Raw genomic sequence first — 19,822 nt, 5'->3', positions numbered from 1 at the left:
GGGACCACCTCCATATTAATTAATGCCCATGATGTTGGAATGAGATGTTCGACGAGGCATGTACATGTAGTATACATGCCTCATAACAATTATATCTTGGAGATCCAAGGACAGTTCCTTGGACTTCAGTGTATAGTTTCTGCTCTGACACGCACTGGCAACTGTGGGCCCTTATACAGACAGGTGTGCTTCTGTCAAAACAATTGAATTAGCCACAGGTGGACTCCAATCAAATTGTAGTGACATCTCAAGGATGATCAACGGAAATTGGATGCACATGAGCTACATTTGGAGTGTCATAGCAAAGGGGTGTGAATACTTACAGTACCAGTCAAAAGTTTGGACGCACCTACTCATTCCAGGGTTTTACTTTATTTTTACTATTTTCTACATTGTAGAATAATAGTGAAGATCAGAACTATGAAATAACACATATGAAATCATGTAGTAACCAATTTGTTTTTTTAACTTCTTATGGCTGCAGGGGCAGTATTGAGTAGCTTGGATGAAAAGGTGCCCAGAGGTGCCCAGAGTAAATTGCCTGCTCCTCAGTCCCAGTTGCTAATATATGCATATTATTATTAGTATTGGATAGAAAACACTCTGAAGTTTCTAAAACTGTTTGAATGATGTCTGTGAGTATAACAGAACTCATATGGCAGGCAAAAACCTGAGAAAAGAATCCAACCAGGAAGTGGGAAATCTGAGGTTTGTAGGTTTTCAACTCATCGCCTATCGAATACACAGTGGGATATGGGTCATTTTGCACTTCCTACGGCTTCCACTAGATGTCAACAGTCTTTAGAACCTTGTCTGATGCTTCTACTGTGAAGGGGGGCCGAATGAGAGGGGATTGAGTAAGGTCTATCATGACCTGAACATGCGCTGACCAGGCGCGTTCATGTGAGAGCGAGCTCTGTTCCATCGCACTTCTGAAGACAAAGGAATTCTCCGGTTGGAACATTATTGAAGATTTATGTTAAAAACATCCTAAAGATTGATTCAATACATCGTTTGACATGTTTCTACTGTTACGGAACTTTTCGACATTTCATCTGCTTTTAGTGAACGTGCTTCGTGACTTTGGATTTGTTTACCAAACGCGCTAACAAAAGTAGCTATTTGGACATAAATGATGGACATTACCGAACAAATCAAACATTTATTGTGGAACTGGGATTCCTGGGAGTGCATTCTGATGAAGATCATCAAAGGTAAGTGAATATTTATAATGTTATTTCTGACTTCTGTTGACTGCACAATATGGCGGATATATTTTTGTCTTGATTGAGCTCTGAGTGCCGACCTCAGATTATTGCATGGTTTGCTTTTTCCGTAAAGCTTTTTTGAAATCTGACACAGCGGTTGCATTAAGAACAGGTTTATCTTTAATTCTATGTAAAACATGTATCTTTCATAAAAGTTTATGATGAGTATTTCTGTTATTTGATGTGGCTCTCTGCAATTTCTCCGGATATTTTGGAGGCATTTCTGAACATGGCGCCAATGTAAACTGAGGTTTTTGGATATAAATATGAACTTTATCGAACAAAACATATATGTATTGTGTAACATGAAGTCCTATGAGTGTCTTCTGATGAAGATCATCAAAGGTTAGTGATTCATTTTATCTCTATTTCTGCTTTTTGTGACTCCTGTCTTTGGCTGGAAAAATGGCTGTGTTTTTCTGTGATTTGGCAGTGACCTAACATAATAATGTGGTGCTTTCGCTCTAAAGCCATTTTGAAATCGGACACTGTTGTGGGATTAACAAGAAGTGTATCTTTAAAATGGTGTGAAATACTTGTATGCTTGAGGAATTTTAATTATGAGATTTCTGTTGTTTGAATTTGGCGCCCTGCACTTTCACTGGCTGTTGTCATATCGATCCCGTTAACGGGATTGCAGCCCTAAGAAGTTTTAAACAAATCCAAATATATTTTATATTTGAAATTCTTCAAATTAGCCACCCTTTTCCTTGATGATAGCTTTGCACACTCTTGGCATTCTCTCAACCAGCTTCACCTGGAATGCATTTCAATTAACAGGTGTGCCTTGTTAAATGTTAATATTTGGAATTTCTTTCCTTCCTAATGCGTTTGAGCAAATCAGTTGTGTTGTGACAAGGTAGCTGTGGCATACAGAAGATAGCCCTATTTGGTAAAAGACCAAGTCCATATTATGGCAAGAACAGCTCAAATAAGCAAAGAGAAATGACAGTCCATCATTACTTTAAGACATGAAGGTCAGTTAATACAGAAGATTTCAAGAACTTTGAAAGTTTCTTCAAGTGCAGTCGCAAAAACCATGAAGCGATATGATTAAACTGGCTCTCATGAGGACCGCCACATGAAAGGAAGACCCAGAGTTACCCCTGCAGCAGAGGATAAGTTCAATAGAGTTACCAGCCTCAGAAATCAGCAATTAACTGCACCTCAGATTGCAGCCCAAATAAATTCTTCACAGAGTTCAAGTAACAGTGGGCTCCCGAGTGACACAGTGATCTAAGGCACTGCATCTCAGTGCTAGAGGCGTCACTACAGACACCCTGGTTCGAATCCAGGCTGTATCACAACCGGCTGTGATTGGGAGTCCCATAGGGCGGCGCACAATTGGCCCAGCATCGTCTGGGTTTGGCCGGTGTAGGCCGTCATTGTAAATAATAATTTGTTTTTAACTGACTTGCCTAGTTAAATAAAGATAAAAAATATATATTTGTAATTTTTTTTAATCATAATAAAAAAACTAAAAAAACAGACATCTCAACATCAACTGTTCAGAGGAGACTGCGTGAATCAGGCCTTCATGGCCGAATTGCTGAAAATAAACCACTACAAAAGTACACCAATAAGAAGAAGAGACTTGCTTGGGCCAAGAAACACGAGCAATGGACATTAGACCAATGTAAATCTGTAATTTGGGCTGATGAGTCCAAATTTTTAGATTTTTGGTTCTAACCGCCATGCCTTTGTGAGACACAGTTTTAGGTGAACGGATGATCTCCGCATGTGTGGTTCCCACCGTGAAGCATAGAGGTGTGATGGTGTGGGGGTTATTTGCTGGTGACACGGTCTGTGATTTATTTAGAATACAAATAACACTTAACCAGCATGGCTACCACAGCATTCTGCAGCGATACGTCATCCCATCTGGTTTGCGCTTAGTGGGACTATACTTTATTTTTCAACAGGAGAATGACCCAAAACACACCTCCAGGCTGTGTAAGGGCTATTTGATCAAGAAGGAGAGTTTATGGAGTGCTGCATCAGATGACCTGGCCTCCACAATCACCCGACCTCAAACCAATTGAGATGGTTTGGGATGAGTTGGACCGCAGAGTGAAGGAAAAGCAGCCAACAAGTGCTCAGCATATGTAGGAACTCCTTCAAGACTGTTGGAACAGCATTCCAGGTGAAGCTGGTTGAGAGAATGCCAAGAGCATACAAAGCTGTCATCAAGGCAAAGGGGGGCTACTTTGAAGAATCCAAAATATATTTTTGTATACATATACTTTTTTGGTTAGTACATGATTCCATATGTGTTATTTCATAGTTTTGATGTCTTCACTATTATTCTACAATGTAGAAAATAGTAAAAATAAAGAAAAACCCTTGAGGTGGTGTGTCCAAACTTTTGACTGGTACTGTAAATTAGATATTTCTTAATTTAATTTTCAATATTATTGCAAACATTTCTAAAAACATGTTTTAACTTTTTCAAATCTATTTAATACATTTTTAATTCAGGCTGTAACAACACAATCTGGAATAAATCAAGGGGTATGAATACTTTCTGAAGGCACTGTACCTGTCATGCCGTGACTCTTCATGCGGCCCATCTTGTACTCAGCCTTGAGGGAGGGCAAAAGGGCTGCTCCTATGGTGATGCCGTCCATCATAGCGCTGAACTTGAGGACGATGGGCTTCTTCTCCAGACCCTCTGGCAGCTGGGGGAACTCATTGGCCTCCACGGGGGTCTGGTTGATGCTGGACGCCTTGTCAGAGGGCTGAGGGGTGGGGGTGTCTTCCCTGTTGGGGGGTGACCTAAAATAAAAAAATAACATAGTTCAAGATGAAGAAGTTTTGCTTAGTCCATGATGGAAATTCAGAGGAAAGAAAATGGTTCTCTCACTGAAATGCTTTCCTGTCATACTAGACACATAGGTGAGGACCACACTGAGCAAGCAGTTCTGCCTACCCAGCCCCAGTTCTTGGGAGGGGCTCACCTAGGAGATACCTATAGATTTCAATGGGACTCAAAGTTTAAATAATACAATATCTTATGAATAATACAACAATTTCCTCCTAGACTCACACGTTGGACGGCTGGCGGATGAGGTCGGAGATCTGCTTTGAGAGCTGATGGGAGCTACGGACCATCATGCTGTGCAGCGTGGCTGGGTGCTGTGGGATGTTGATCATGATGGCGCCCACCTTGAACACAGCTGCGTTGTTGGTCTTCAGGCCCCGCTGAGCGCTGTACAGGGCCTGGGACTTAGCTACGTTGCATTTCACAACCGTTCTGGAATGGGCGGAGTAGAGTGTCAGGGATTCTAATATGACTGTTTGACAACAGGTTAAGACAGGACAACATATATAGAACAACAATGTACAAACAGTGTTTGGGTCATTTTTGTTAGACAGCAGGCATACTACACACGAAGAAGCACATAACGACATCCATGTTATGGGGGCATAAGAATTAGAGGGTTTTATAGGCTCATCCATTACGTTGCCAAAAAATCAACAATAAATTAGATCCCGATTACAGGATGAATCGCTGCGATATAGCTGATCTATAAAGATACTCTACCCGCCATACACATGAAGGAAGGAACACAGAAACAGGAGAAAAGGACAGTGGGGGATTACCAATCTAACACGATGAAGGACAATAACAAAGCTAGAGCTGTACACTGAAGAAACACTGCGTTACCACAGACTCCAGACAAAATGATAGTTGTGTTTTAACTAGGTACTACTGTGGCATTGCAATGATGTGCCAAGGTGCAGTAGTTATAAACACATACAGAAACTCTTGTTTGGCTGTGCTGGTAGGAGATGTAGGGAAATCCTCCAGTCTATGTAAAACAATGGAAGAGAAAGCAGGGAAAGTAAAAAAAGAGAGCAAATGAGAAATTGAGTATTCACGCAGAGATACTGACAACAGACTAGATTAGAATATCTATCCACCTTCCTTCGCCTGCCAAAAGTATTTCCAGTGATGCCAGCAGAATATTTGCAGTAATTTGAATATTTCTAGGATTTGATTACTGTGAAGTAACTGTAGGAATAACTCACACAGTATGTTGACATGCAATCAATGGGACAGTGGGGTAGGAAATTAAAACGTTCCATATAATTAATTTGACAAGTTATCAAAATGACAGGCAAATGAACTAGAAAGGTTATTTTAGGTCTTACAATTCACAGAGACCAAATGCACACTATCAAACTTCAAACCTCAATACAAAAATGCAAATGAAGCAGCTATGTGCCTAAATTTGAGCAGTACTTACTGAATGTCTGGCGTGATACCCTCCAGGAGCACAATGTTTACTCCTCCTATGTGGGCTGATGCACACGTTTCTGTCATCTTCTGGTGCAGTATGTCTGAAAACAGATTTTGGAGTTATCATCCAGATAAGGTACTGCAAAATGTAATACAAAGAGGCAGTGTATTGAACTAGTGACGTAAACCAAGAGCTAATGGTGCGCGGCTCACCGGTTTGTTCACCCGCACCGGCCCGCAATTGTTAATAACCGATCCGCAACCGCCCGACTATATGTGATAAAGTGAAAATCTGAGGCTCGCACCCGACCATAACTTGCTAATATAGAAAATGCGCTGTAGTCTACAGTCAGAGACAACGTAACCATTTTTGACAGGGGGTGCATGATTTTATTTGCCTGATTTAGATATGTTTCTGTTTATCATTTCTGACATTTTGGAAGGCTATTTGTTTGTCAACATGTCTACAATTAGATACAAGCAGCTTATCTTCTGTCATTATATGTTGACCTAGAAGACTATATAAACCCTTGCTCACCAGAACAATACCATAAATCGGTAGAATGAATGCTTCAATTCAGTTGACATCGGTCAAGTTCTCTGGCATCCCTGCTTCTTCCGCGGCGCAAAGACGTTCAGGGACCGGGGAGAAAATGCAATAACAAAAAAAATAACTATCTAACTTCGCATTCTCTCACGATGCTGAAAAGAAAGACAACAGATTTCTCTAGTCCTGTTCCCGAGTCCAAATTTAGCATACCTTTGGTATATAACTGCAAGAAATGCTTAATTCTGCAGGAGTTAACATTAAGGCTATGTCAGAGGTTATAGCCCTACAGTTACAGTCCAGATTTCAGTTTCAATTTAACCGATCTGAACAGCAGGCTACAGTTCCCTTGACGTGCCATAGCCCTATTTGAAGTCCCCATCGTGTGACTGTTGAATTTGTATAGCTTCTCACAATCACACATAACATAGCCGGCAATACAATCATCCTTTATTACAACTTCATTAAATCGTTCCTAAACATGACTTTTCTTGCTCTCCCTTCTCTTTATTTCGCAGCTCTTATTGAATTCAACTCTGACATTGTCCTTTTTCCCCCTCTGTGGATCTACATAAACTTATTATGCCCGTACCCAAAAGCATTTGGCAATTGGAGTGTAGGCTATTTGGCACATGTACAGTTAGGCCCTGAAGCTTAGACTTACGCTCTAATGTCAGATAGCCTAAAATAATGAAAGAAAAACCTCAATGTATCAAATCAAATCAAATTTTATTGGTCACATACATATGGTTAGCAGATGTTAATGCGAGCGAAGTGAAATGCTTGTGCTTCTAGTTCTGACCATGCAGTAATATCTAACAAGTAATGTAACAATTTCACAACAACTACCTTATACACACAAGTGTAAAGGAATGATTAAGAATATGTACATATAAATATATGGATGAGCGATGGCCGAACGGGTATGAGTAATGTAGGGTATGTAAACATTATATAAAGTGGCATTGTTTAAGTGACTAGTGATACATTTATTACATCAAAATGGTAATTATAAAAGTGGCTAGAGATTTGAGTCTGTATGTTGGCAGCAGCCACATAATGTTAGTGGTGGCTGTTTAACAGTCTGATGGACTTGAGATAGAAGCTGTTTTTCAGTCTCTCGGTCCCAGCTTTGATGCACCTCTACTGACCTCGCCTTCTGGATGATAGCGGGGTGAACAGGCAGTGGCTCGGGTGGCTGTTGTCCTTGATGATCTTTTTGGCCTTCCTGTGACATTGGGTGGTGTAGGTGTCCTGGAGAGCAGGTAGTTTGCCCCCGGTGATGCGTTGTGTAGACCTCACTACACTCTGGAAAGCCTTACGGTTGTTGCCGTACCAGGCGGTGATACAGCCCGACAGGATGCTCTCGATTGTGCATCTGTAAAAGTTTGTGAGTGTTTTTCTTGACAAGCCAAATTTCTTCAGCCTCCTGAGGTTGAAGAGGCGCTGTTGCGCCTTATTCACGACGCTGTCTGTGTGGTTGCGATTGCGTTGTCTGTGGACCTATTGGGGCGGTAAGCAAATTGGAGTGGGTCTAGGGTGTCAAGTAGGGTGGAGGTGATATCCTTGACTAGTCTCTCAAAGCACTTCATGATGACGTAAGTGAGTGTTATGGGGCGATAGTCGTTTAGCTCAGTTACCTTAGCTTTCTTGGGAACAGGAACCACGGTGGCCCTCTTGAAGCATGTGGGAACAGCAGACTGGGATAGCGATTGATTGAATATGTCCGTAAACACACCTGCCAGCTGGTCTGCGCATGCTCTGAGGACGCGGCTAGGGATGCCGTCTGGGCCGGCAGCCTTGCGAGGGTTAACATGTTTAAATGTTTTACTCACGTTGGCTGTGGTGAAGGAGAGCCCGCAGGTTTTGGTAGCGGGCCGTGTCAGTGGCACTGTCTTGTCCTCAAAGCGAGCAAAGAAGTTGTATATTTTGTCTGGGAGCAAGACATCGGTGTCCGTGACGGGGCTGGTTTCCTTTTTGTAGTCCGTGATTGACTGTAGACTCTGCCACATATGTCTTGTGTCTGAGCCGTTGAATTGCGACTCTACTTTGTCTCTATACTGACACTCAGCTTGTTTGATTGCCTTGCAGCGGGACTAGCTACACTGTTTGTATTCGGTCATGTTTCCGGTCGCCTTACCATGATTAAAAGCAGTGGTTCACGCTTTCAGTTTTGCACAAATGCTGCCATCAATCCACAGTTTCTGGTTGGGGAAGGATTTAATAGTCACCGTGGGTACCACATCACCGATGCACTTGCTAATAAACTCGCTCACCGAATCAGCGTATACATCAATGTTATTATCTGATGCTATCCGTAACATATCCCAGTCCACGTGATCGAAGCAATCTTGAAGCGTGGAATCAGACTGGTCGGACCAGCGTTGGACAGACCTGAGCACGGGCGTTTCCTGTTTTAGTTTCTGTCTATAGGCTGGGAGCAACAAAATGGAGTCGTGGTCAGATTTGCCGAAAGGAGGGCGAGGGAGGACTTTGTATGCGTCGCGGAAATTAGAGTAGCAATGATCCAGAGTGTTGCCAGCCCGGGTCGCGCATTCAATATGCTGATAAAATTTAGGGAGCCTTGTTTTCAGATTAGCCTTGTTAAAATCCCCAGCTACAATAAATGCAGCCTCAGGATATATGGTTTCCAGTTTACATAGAGTCCAATGAAGTTCTTTCAGGGCCGTCGAGGTGTCTGCTTGGGGGGGATATACACGGCTGTGATTATAATCGAATTCTCTTGGTAGATAATGCGGTCGGCATTTGATCGTAAGGAATTATAGGTCAGGTGAACAAAAGTACTTGAGTTCCTGTATGTTGTTATGATCACACCACGACTCGTTAATCATAAGGCATACACCCCCGCCCTTCTTCTTACCAGATAGATGTTTGTTTCTGTTGGCGTGATGTGTGAAGAAACCGGGTGGCTGTACCGACACTGATAACGCATCCCGAGTGAGCCATGTTTCCGTGAAACAAAGAATGTTACAATCTCTGATGTCTCTCTGGAAGGCAACCCTTGCTCGAATTTAGTCTACCTTGTTGTCAAGAGACTGGAAATTGGCGAGTAGTATACTCGGGAGCGGTGGGCGGTGTGCCTGTCTACGGAGCCTGACCAGAAGACCGCTCCGTCTGCGGCGCCGTTATTTTGGGTCGCATACTGGGATCCGATCCATTGTCCTGGGTGGTGGTCCAAACAGAGGATCCGCTTTGGGAAAGTCGTATTCCTGGTCGTAATGTTGGTAAGTTGGCGTTGCTCTTATATCCAAAAGTTCCTCCTGGCTGTATGTGATAAGACTTAAGATTTCCTGGGGTAATAGTGTAAGAAATAATACATAAAAAAACGAAATACTGCATAGTTTCCTAAGAACGCGAAGCGAGGCGTCCATCTCTGTCGGCGCCAAACACATGTTACATTACTGTAACTCAGTAATGTAGCCTGTATAAATTGCAAAATAATTGCAAAAGAATGAGACATTTATGGATGTTTTCAGGTAGGCTATTATTTTCTCTTCACTCAACCCGCCTGCCACCTACCCGCCCTTCATCCACACAATATTTAATAATCCTAAACACGCCCGCCCCACAGATATAACCGCAGGGACTGCAGGTTATGAGTCAACCCACGCATCACTACTAAGAGCCTCACCCTTCATCTTTTCCTTGAGTGTGAAGCTGCCGTGGATCTTCTTCAGCTCTGCCTCCATGGTCAGGCCCCCGATGTCGGCCTCCAGGTGGGTGCGGTTCACCATGCCGATGCCAAACACGATGAGGGTGACGTGCTGTGGCTCAGAACTCACCAGGCTGCGCCGTCTGCCCCCAGCACCTAGCCCAGATGGGGGCTTGTTAGTGGGGGTGGTGGGGTCCTCCTGCTCGTTCTCAAAGATCACCCTGCACAGGGGCTCCGAGGGACTGCGGCCACCGTCTGCACAGATCACACACAAAAAATACTATTAATAATTGATATTTCTAAGTGCCTAGGGGGTAGGGGCTAGAGATGGGTGAGGGAGAGAGAGAGCCTTACCCGAGATGCAGTTCTCAGGGGAGCTCTTCTCCAGGATACCCGTTGGGTCAGAGATGAGTGAGTAGAAGTTGAGCAGCTTGTACATGTTCTGCCAGCACTCTGCAGAGGGCTCGCTCTGCTCTGACACTGTGATGGAGTCGGAATCATCCATTTGGATGGCTGTGTGGTCAGCCACGTCCCGAGAGCCCTTCCGCGACACCTTCATCAATAGATTCATTAAATGTACCAATAGAAACCGAGCATACATCATCTGATAGATCACTGAGAAATATATACTGAACAAAAATATAAACGCAACATGTAAAGTGTTGGTCCTATGTTTAATGAGCTGACATAAAAGATCCTAGAAATGTTCTATACGCACAAAAAGCTTTTCTCTCAAACTTTGTGCACAAATTTGTTGACATCCCTGTTAGTGATCATTTCTCCATTGCCAAGATAATACATCCACCTGACAAGTGTGGCATATCAAGAAGCTGATTAAACAGTATGATTATTACACAGGTGCAGCTTGTGCTGGGGACAATAAAAGGTCACTATAACATGTGCAGTTTTGCCACACAATACAATGCCAGACAGCTCAAGTTTTGAGGGAGTATGCAATTGGCATGCTGACTACTGGAATGTCCAACAGAGCTGTTGCCAGAGAATGTAATGTTAATTTCTCTACCATAAGCCGCCTCCAACATCGTTTTAGAGAATTTGGCAGTACGTCCAACCCGGCCTCACAACCGCAGACCATGTGTAAGCACACCAGCCCAGGACCTCCACATCCAGCTTCTTCACCTGTGGGATCGTCTGAGACCAGCCCCCCAGACAGCTGATGAAACTGTGGTTTTGCACAACCAAAGAATCTGCTTGTCGTCCTCACCAGGGACTTCACCTGACTGCAGTTCGGCGTCGTAATCAACTTCAGCGGGCAAATGCCACCTTCGATGACCACTGGCACGCTGGAGAAGTGTGCTCTTCAGGGATGAATCCAGGTTTCAACTGTACCAGGTAGATGGCAGACAGCGTGTATGGCGTTGTTTGGGCGAGCGGTTTGCTGATGTCAACGTTGTGAACAGAGTGCTCCATGGTGGCGATGTGGTTATGGTCTTGGCAGGCACAAGCTACGGACAATGAACACAATTGTATTGTATCGATGGCAATTTGAATGCACAGAGATACCGTGATGAGATCCTGAGGCCCATTGTCGTGCCATTCATCCGACATTCACCTTATGTTTCAGCATGATAATGCACGGCCCCATGTTGCAAGGACACACCAAAACATGTAATACAAAATGAATACAAAAACTGAAGCTGAAAATGTCCCAGTTCTTATAAGGCCTGCACACTCACCAGACATGTCCCCCATTGAGTATGTTTGGGATGGTCTGGATCGACGTGTACGACAGTGTATTACAGTTCCCGGCAATATCCAGCAACTTTGCACAGCCATTGAAGAGGAGTAGGACAACATTTACCGGCCTCAGTCAACAGCCTGATCAACTCTATGCACTGCATTAAGGCAAATGGTGGTCACACTAGATACTGACTGGTTTCCTGATCCGCGCCCATACCTTCTGTGACCAACAGATGCATATCTGTATTCCCAGTTATGTGAAATCAATAGATTAGGGCCCAATTTATTTATTTAAATTGACAGATTTCCTTATATGAACTGTAACTCAGTAATATCTTTGAAATTGTTGCATGTTGCATTTCTATTTTTGTTCAGTGTACATAAAACATTCCAAAATGAAGACACATACTGGTTGATGTACCTTGGAGGTCCGACGCTCCGAGCGACCCAGCGTGTTGCGTCCCCGGGGCTCCCTCCTACCCAGTGAGTCCAGTGCTGAAGGGGGGCCGTTGGGTGGTTGACCCCCTCCTCCACCTCGCTTGCTTCTCTGAGCCGTGTTCCCGCCGCCGCCAGCCCCACTCCGCCCGGCTCCGTTGATGCTTCCCCGCGAGCTGCGGCTGAAGTCAGAAGAGCGGAAGTGTCGGTAGGGCCTTGCCTTGAAGGTGGGCGTGGGGGAGGTGGAGCCGGCTGTGTAGCGACTCAGCTTGATGTCTGTCTGCGTGGCTTTGATGTCGTCCACCATGGTACTGAACTGGTGGATGAGGCGCACCAGGGCCATATCCACACGCTGGCTGATGGCCTGGCAGGCGATGGTGAAGTCGCAGTGGAAGGTGTTGTAGTGGCGCCGGTTGAGGTCGTGGAAGGCGAAAGGAACGGCCGTGGAGTTGGGGGGTCCAGTGCTGGTAGACTTCTCCATCAACACAGAGTTTAGACTGAAGGTCTCGATCAGCAGGGCCGGTTTGAACTCCAGCGGAGGGAGGTTAGGCATGCCCTGTCTGCAGGGAGAGATGGAGAGGGGTAGAGAGCAAGATTACTTATGAGTGGTAGATAATGGGACAAATAATAACCAGGCATACATTATCTTTATTTAGATACAAGGTTTATTTACCTTTTGGAGCGTTTGTTCTTCCGCTCCTTGGACGTGTCTGAGTCCACAATGTCTGCTCTGAGACACTCCAAGGTGCCGGAGAAGGAGAGGTGCTCTCCAAAATACATCTTGTAGCTGAGAGGAGTGGTATCCTGCGCCTGGATCCCTGTGTGACTCAGCAGAGGCTTGAACACAACCTGTGTGAATTGAGGAAAGGGAGAGGGAATCATTAGAATTATCACAAACACAACCACCCGCACGCTCAACAGGTTACCTGTGCGTCAGCGAGCTGCACAGCGGCGGGACACTGATTGCCCTCCTCGATGTCGGCCATCATTATGTCATCCTGGCTGGTGCTGTGCTGAGAGTGTTGAGACTGTGTTCCATCAAGAGTGTTCTGGTCGCTGGACAGCACCGTGTTGAAGTCTGATGCTGATGGGATGGTGGGGAGGTTACAGGTGACGCCTGAGGAGCAATGGGTAACAGACACTTAGGGTGACCTGTTTTGACATTCTTCTACCGTGAGCGTCGGGGTTGGTTAGCGAGCTGCACAGCGGCTCGCTGACCAACATTCCCCCCTAAGATTCCCAAAACATTCCCTCTACCTGTCTGCAGGCTGTTGTGCTGGGAGCGGTTGATGGGGGACTCCTGGGGTACAGCGTTCCCTCCGCCCCGGTTGCCCACAGCGTTGGACATCCAGTTGTAGAAGCTGACAGAAGAGGGCTCTGACAGCAGGGGGTGCTCCGTCAATACATCTGGGCCCACACTGTTACCTAAAGGGGGACGCAAATATGTAATGTAATGTTGCAGTCCAATTCTCTACCAATTCTCTATCATTGTGGCTCGAAAAGGAATAGAACTAGTATAAATATATATAAGCCATACTTTTCGACAATGTTCACACTTTGGGGACGAGGGTATGGAATTGGAAGGCAACCCAAGTCTGAACCAGGTGTGGGAAACCCTGGTCTATCCCATGGTAACGTTCTAAGGACAATGGCAGTCTACCTGTGCTCTTGGTGGTGGGCTCATTCCTCTGGGGTGTACCCTCCAGCAGGTTGTGCAGGCTGGGGAAGCTGCCAGTCAGGTAGCTCAACAGACTCTCCTTACGGGGACTGTCCTTGGCAGGCATGCCCACGCGACTCACATGGGCAGGAGAGTCAGCCGCCGTGTCCCCGCTGGTGTAGCTCAGGGACTGGTATGGGTGGGAGCCCTGAGGAAGACACACACCCATATCAATAGTGTGAAAACAAATGCATTCCTATTGTATAATGGAAAGTGGTACTTCCCTGTCGCCCCTGTCCACCCATATATACTGAACAAAAATGTGACCCGATTCAGGAAACTAGGCGTATGTCGCAAGTCACGACTTCACAGGAGAGCCATTTGAACGTAAAAATATTTTTTTATCAATTTTCTTGGGCAGAAATACCTTTTCGAACATGTGACCTTTCATGTGCCTTAATAACAAACTTGTATGCCATCTGTAAATATGAATAACATTTCTAAAATTACAAGCCTTGTTGGTTAAGCCACAGAAAAAGCTAACAACCTTCCAACTAAGGGCAACCGTGGTATGGCATTCCTGACAGGGAGACGCGTCCATCATGCATGATGATACAGGTAAGATAGCTAGCTATTTTTTCCAGATATTACACATTTCTAATTTTGACAGAAAGTGGTTTAATTTCAAGCTAAAGTGTACTGTTAGCTAGCTAACATAACGTGGTATATGTACAACACCCATTGAATATGGTTGGTGTCAGTAAACGTATGCAAAAAAGTGTAATGAAATTGTTGCCAGCAGAGTTGGTTAGGCTGTTTTCATGTTATCCAGAAGTAAGCAAATCATCGGCTAGAGCGTCAGGTGTGCGCTCCAAGAGCGAAACGAGACGGGTGGGGCTAAAGTTAAGAGGGTGTGAATGATGCTGAATGGGTGTAGACAAAAAAGAGCTCTTCACTAGATATCAAAACATTCAAAGGCGATTTGTTCTCAAAAGTGAGTTTACAAGTTTATCAACTTTCAAAGCAGAATTACTTTCCCATTGTTCCTCAAATGCAGTGTATGATATACCATTTTGTAGCTATGAGTCTCTACTTTTATCCAATGTAAAAAACACCATTTCACGGCAGCCTAGAACCTCCACATACAGTTTCGTCACCTGCGGGATTGTCTGAGACCAGCCACCCAGACAGCTGATGAAACTGAGGAGTATTTCTGTCTATAATAAAGCCCTTTTGTGGAGGAAAAACATTATGATTGGCTGGGCCTGGCTCCCCAGTGGGTGGGCCTATTCCCTCCCAGGCCCACCCATGGCTGTGCCCCTGCCCAGTCATGTGAAATCCATATATAAATGCCTACAGAATTTATTTAAATTGACTGGTTTCCTTATATAAACTGTAACTCAGTAAAATCATTGAAATTGTTGCGTTTATATTTTTCTTCAGTAGACAATGCAGACAGACAGGTGGATACCCAGTTAAGACACACACCTTTACCTTTATTTTGAGGGCAGATTCACTGTGTGTGTGGGACTTGGACAGCTTCCTCATGATCTCCACCCCACTGACCGGTCCAGATTTGTCTCCTGTGGGCGGGGGGCGGCTGCATGCTCCCTCCAGCAGCATGGTGTGTTCACTCACTGTGGCTGGACAGCATTTACAACATGATATAACCCATTGGACCAACATACTGCATGCATTGTCATCCCCATCATCAAATTCATTAACATGTGAGGGGACTTTTCAGTACAATTGTTTTGATAAAGTCTCTGTCGTATTCATTTACCAGAATATTCATAAAAAATAAAAACACTCAGGGCAAAGGTTCCTACCTGCGTCGAACTCGAACTCGGCCCCGTCGGCGCTGGTGTCACTCTGCAGCGCAGCTCCGTTGTCCAGGCCCTGGACCTGGTAGGTCTGCTGCAGGGGGGTCTCCTTGGGTTTGGGCAGCTGGTTGGGCCTCATCAGGCCGATGGCCTTGAAGCCTTGGGTCACCACAATAAACTTCATCCACTGACGGGCCAGAGCCACCAGACCCTTTTTCAGGGTCACCAGGGCAGGCAGCCCGTCATTCTAAAGAGGACAAGATGAGATGGGTTAAATGGATAATTAGGAGTTAACTTAGGGTAGATCCATGAGAGCTACTTCCAGCCCAGCACTAACAACCCTGATTCAGGCAATCATGGCACAGACTGAAGTTCTCAAGCCTTTAAATGCAAACACACACGTCTCACCATAGTGGCCTCCTCTATCACTGAGTAGTCAGCCTGCTGTAGGTAGCGATGCAGGATGTTACACAGGAGACAAGAGGGGTTCTCATGGAGGTAGCGTGCTCGCTTGGTCACCCTGTTGTACTTGCTCCGGAAGGGGATGTGGATACTCTTTTTCTGTAGAGAACAAAGGAAAGAAAAGGGAATGTGTCTCATACACTGTGCATTCGGAAAGTATTCAGACCCCTTTTTCCACATTTTGTTACGTTACAGCCTTATTCTAAAATGGATTTTTTTAAATTTTATTATTATTAATTATTTTTTTTATCTTCATCAATGTACACACAATACCCCATAATGACAAAGCAAAAACATGTTATTAGAATGTTAGCAAATGTATAAAAAATGTTATTTACATAAGTAATCAGACCCTTTGCTATGAGACTTGAAATTGAGCTCAAGTGCATCCTGTTTCCATTGATCATCCTTGAGATGTTTCAACAACTTGATTGGAGTCCACCTGTGGTAAATTCAATTGATTGGATATGATTTGGAAAGGCACACATCTGTCTATATAAAGGTCCCAAAGCTGACAGTGCATGTCAGAGCAAAAACCAAGCCATGAGGTCGAAGGGCCGTAGAGCTCTGGCACAGGATTGTGTAGAGGCACAGATCTGGGGAAGGGTACCAGAAAATGTCTGCAGCATTGAAGGTCCCCAAGAACACAGTGGCCTCCATCATTCTTAATGGAAAAAGTTTGGAACCACCAAGATTCGCCCAGCCAAACTGAGAAATCGGGGGAGAAGGGCCTTGGTTAGGGAGGTTACCAAGAAACCGATGGTCACATTGACAGAGCTCCAGAGTTCCTCTGTGGAGATGGGAGAACCTTCCAAAAGTACAACCATCTCTGCAGCACTCCACCAATCAGGCCTTTATGGTAGAGTGGCCAGATGGAAGCCACTCCTCAGTAAAAGGCACATGACAGCCCGCTTGGAGTTTGCCAAAAGGCACCTGAAGGACTCTCAGACCATGAGAAACAAGGATCTCTGGTCTGATGAAACCAAGACTGATCTCTTTGGCATGAATGCCAAAAGTCACATCTGCAGGAAACCTGGCACCATCCCTACGGTGAAGCATGGTGGTGGAAGCATCATACTGTGGGGATGTTTTCCAGCGGCAGGGACTGGGAGACTTGTCAGGATCGAGGGAAAGATGAACGGAGCAAAGTATAGAGAGATCCTTGATGAAATTCTGCTCCAGAGTGCTCAGACTGGGGTGAAGATTCACCTTTCAATAGGACAATGACCCTAAGCACACAGCCAAAACGCAGGAGTGGATTCGGGACAAGTCTCAATGTCCTTGAGTGGCCCAGCCAGAGCCCGGACTTGAACCCGATCGAACATCTCTGCAGAGATCTGAAAATAGCTGTGCAGCTTGAGAGAATCTGCAGAGAAGAATGGGAGAAACTCCCCAAATACAGGTGTGATAAGCTTGTAAAGTCATACCCAAGAAGACTTGAGGCTGTAATCGCTGCCAAAGGTGCTTTAACAAAGTACTGAGTAAAGGGTCTGAATACATACAGTTCCTTGCAAAAGTATTCATCCCCCTTGGCGTTTTTCCTATTTTGTTGCATTACAACCTTAAATAGATTTTGATTTTATGTAATAGACATACACAAAATAGTGAAACGAAAAAAATAACTTGTTTAAAAACAATTCAACAAAATCAAAAACGGAAAAGTGGTGCGTGATTATGTATTAACCCCTTTTGCTATGAAGCCCCTAAATAAGATCTGGTGCAACCAATTACCTTCAGAAGTAACATAATTAGTTAAATAAAGTCCACCTGTGTGCAATCTAAGTGTCACATGATCTGTCACATGATCTCAGTAAAAATATACAGTGGGGAGAACAAGTATTTGATACACTGCCGATTTTGCAGGGTTTCCTACTTCATAGGTACACTACTTTTCCTACTTCATAGGTACACTACAACTGTGAGAGACGGAATCTAAAACAAAAATCCAGAAAATCACATTGTAAGATTTTTAAGTAATTCATTTGCATTTTATTGCATGACATAAGTATTTGATACATCAGAAAAGCAGAACTTAATATTTGGTACAGAAACCTTTGTTTGCAATTACAGAGATCATACGTTTCCTGTAGTTCTTGACCAGGTTTGCACCACTGCAGCAGGGATTTTGGCCCACTCCTTCATGCAGACCTTCTCCAGATCCTTCAGGTTTCGGGGCTGTCGCTGGGCAATACGGACTTTCAGCTCCCTCCAAAGATTTTCTATTGGGTTCAGGTCTGGAGACTGGCTAGGCCACTCCAGGACATTGAGATGCTTCTTACGGAGCCACTCCTTAGTTGCCCTGGCTGTGTGTTTCAGGTCGTTGTCATGCTGTAAGACCCAGCCACGACCCATCTTCAATGCTCTTACTGAGGGAAGGAGGTTGTTGGCCAAAATCTTGCGATACATGGCCCGATCCATCCTCCCCTCAATACGGTGCAGTCGTCCTGTCCCCTTTGCAGAAAAGCATTCCCCAAAGAATGATGTTTCCACCTCCATGCTTCACGGTTGGGATGGTGTTCTTGGGGTTTACTCATCCTTTTCTTTCCTCCAAACACGGCGAGTGGAGTTTAGACCAAAAAGCTCTATTTTTGTCTCATCAGACCACATGACCTTCTCCCATTCCTCCTCTGGATCATCCAGATGGTCATTGGCAAACTTCAGACGGGCCTGGACATGCGCTGGCTTTGAGCAGGGGTACCTTGCGTGCGCTGCAATATTTTAATCCATGCGGCATAGTGTGTTACTAATGGTTTTTCTTTGAGACTGTGGTCCCAGCTCTCTTAGGTCATTGACCAGGTCCTGCGCTGTAGTTCTGGCTGATCCCTCACCTTCCTCATGATCATTGATGCCCCACGAGGTGAGATCTTGCATGGAGCCCCAGACGCGAGGGTGACTGACCGTCATCTTCAACTTCTTCCATTTTCTTATAATTGCGCCAACAGTTGTTGCCTTCTCGCCAAGCTGCTTGCCTATTGTTCCTGTAGCCCATCCCAGCCTTGTGCAGGTCTACAATTGTATCCCTGATGTCCTTACACAGCTCTCTGGTCTTGGCCATTGTGGAGAGGTTGGAGTTGTTGATTGAGTGTGTGGACAGGTGTCTTTTATACAGGTAACAAGTTCAAACAGGTGCAGTTAATACAGGTAATGAGTGGAGAACAGGAGGGCTTCTTAAAGAAAACTAACAGGTCTGTGAAGACCGGAATTCTTACTGGTTGGTAGGTGATCAAATACTTATGTCATGCAATAAAATGCAAATTAATTACTTAAAAATCATACAATGTGATTTTCTGGATTTTTGTTTTAGATTCCGTCTCTCACAGTTGAAGTGTACCTATGATAAAAATTACAGACCTCTACATGCTTTGTAAGTAGGAAAACCTGCAAAATCGGCAGTGTGTCAAATACTTGTTCTCCCCAACACCACTAAGCAAGGGTACCACCAAGCAAGCGGCACCATGAAGACCAAGGAGCTCTCCAACAGGTCAGGGAAAATGTGGGATAAGTACAGATCAGGGATGGGTTATAAAAAAAAAAAACTCGAAACTTTTTACATCCCACTGAGCACCATTAAATCCATTATTAAAAAATGGAAAGAATATGGCACCACAACAAACCTGCCAAGAGAGGGCCACCCACAAAACTCACGGACCAGGCAAGGAGGGCATTAATCAGAGGCAACAAAGAGACCAAAGATAACCCTGAAGGAGCTGTAAAGCTCCACAGCGGAGATTGGAGTATCTGTCCATAAAATCACTTTAAGCGGTACACTCCACAGAGCTGGGCTTACGGAGAGAGTGTCCAGAAAAAAGCCATTGCCTAAAGAAAAAAATAAGCAAACACGTTGGTGTTCGAAAAAAAAAGGCATGTGGGAGACTCCCCAAAGATATGGAAGATGGTAATCTTGTCAGATGAGACTAAAAAATGTAGCTTTTTGGCCATAAGGAAAACGCTATGTCTGGCACAAACCCAACACCTCTCATCACCCCGAGAACATCATCCCCACAGTGAAGCAT

At 44.6% G+C, this 19,822-nt stretch overlaps 1 protein-coding gene across 18 annotated transcripts in view; it reads right to left on the bottom strand.

The window, feature by feature from the left end:
- Window positions 1-19,822, bottom strand: part of LOC111968621 (bridge-like lipid transfer protein family member 1) — a 143,185-nt gene that overhangs the window by 50,462 nt on the left and 72,901 nt on the right. For 11 of the 18 annotated variants that reach the window (XM_023994337.2, XM_023994331.2, XM_023994323.2 and 8 more), the window contains 14 exons: window positions 15,756-15,908; window positions 15,354-15,594; window positions 15,013-15,167; window positions 13,528-13,732; window positions 13,125-13,292; window positions 12,794-12,984; window positions 12,541-12,716; window positions 11,842-12,427; window positions 10,086-10,284; window positions 9,711-9,986; window positions 5,519-5,612; window positions 5,030-5,080; window positions 4,315-4,521; window positions 3,808-4,043 (listed from right to left, as the gene is read on the bottom strand). In XM_023994337.2, coding sequence (XP_023850105.1) covers window positions 3,808-4,043; window positions 4,315-4,521; window positions 5,030-5,080; window positions 5,519-5,612; window positions 9,711-9,986; window positions 10,086-10,284; window positions 11,842-12,427; window positions 12,541-12,716; window positions 12,794-12,984; window positions 13,125-13,292; window positions 13,528-13,732; window positions 15,013-15,167; window positions 15,354-15,594; window positions 15,756-15,908 — 2,938 coding nt within the window. The remainder of the gene's footprint in view (window positions 1-3,807; window positions 4,044-4,314; window positions 4,522-5,029; window positions 5,081-5,518; window positions 5,613-9,710; window positions 9,987-10,085; window positions 10,285-11,841; window positions 12,428-12,540; window positions 12,717-12,793; window positions 12,985-13,124; window positions 13,293-13,527; window positions 13,733-15,012; window positions 15,168-15,353; window positions 15,595-15,755; window positions 15,909-19,822) is intronic. The other 7 variants (XM_023994328.2, XM_070445146.1, XM_070445147.1 and 4 more) reach the window with 4 other exon arrangements.

The sequence above is a fragment of the Salvelinus sp. IW2-2015 genome, linkage group LG9 (assembly GCF_002910315.2).
Source record: "Salvelinus sp. IW2-2015 linkage group LG9, ASM291031v2, whole genome shotgun sequence".
Lineage (NCBI taxonomy): Eukaryota > Metazoa > Chordata > Actinopteri > Salmoniformes > Salmonidae > Salvelinus > Salvelinus sp. IW2-2015.
The sequence above is the reverse complement of the archived record's forward strand: the minus strand, read 5'-3'. Positions and strand labels throughout refer to the sequence as shown.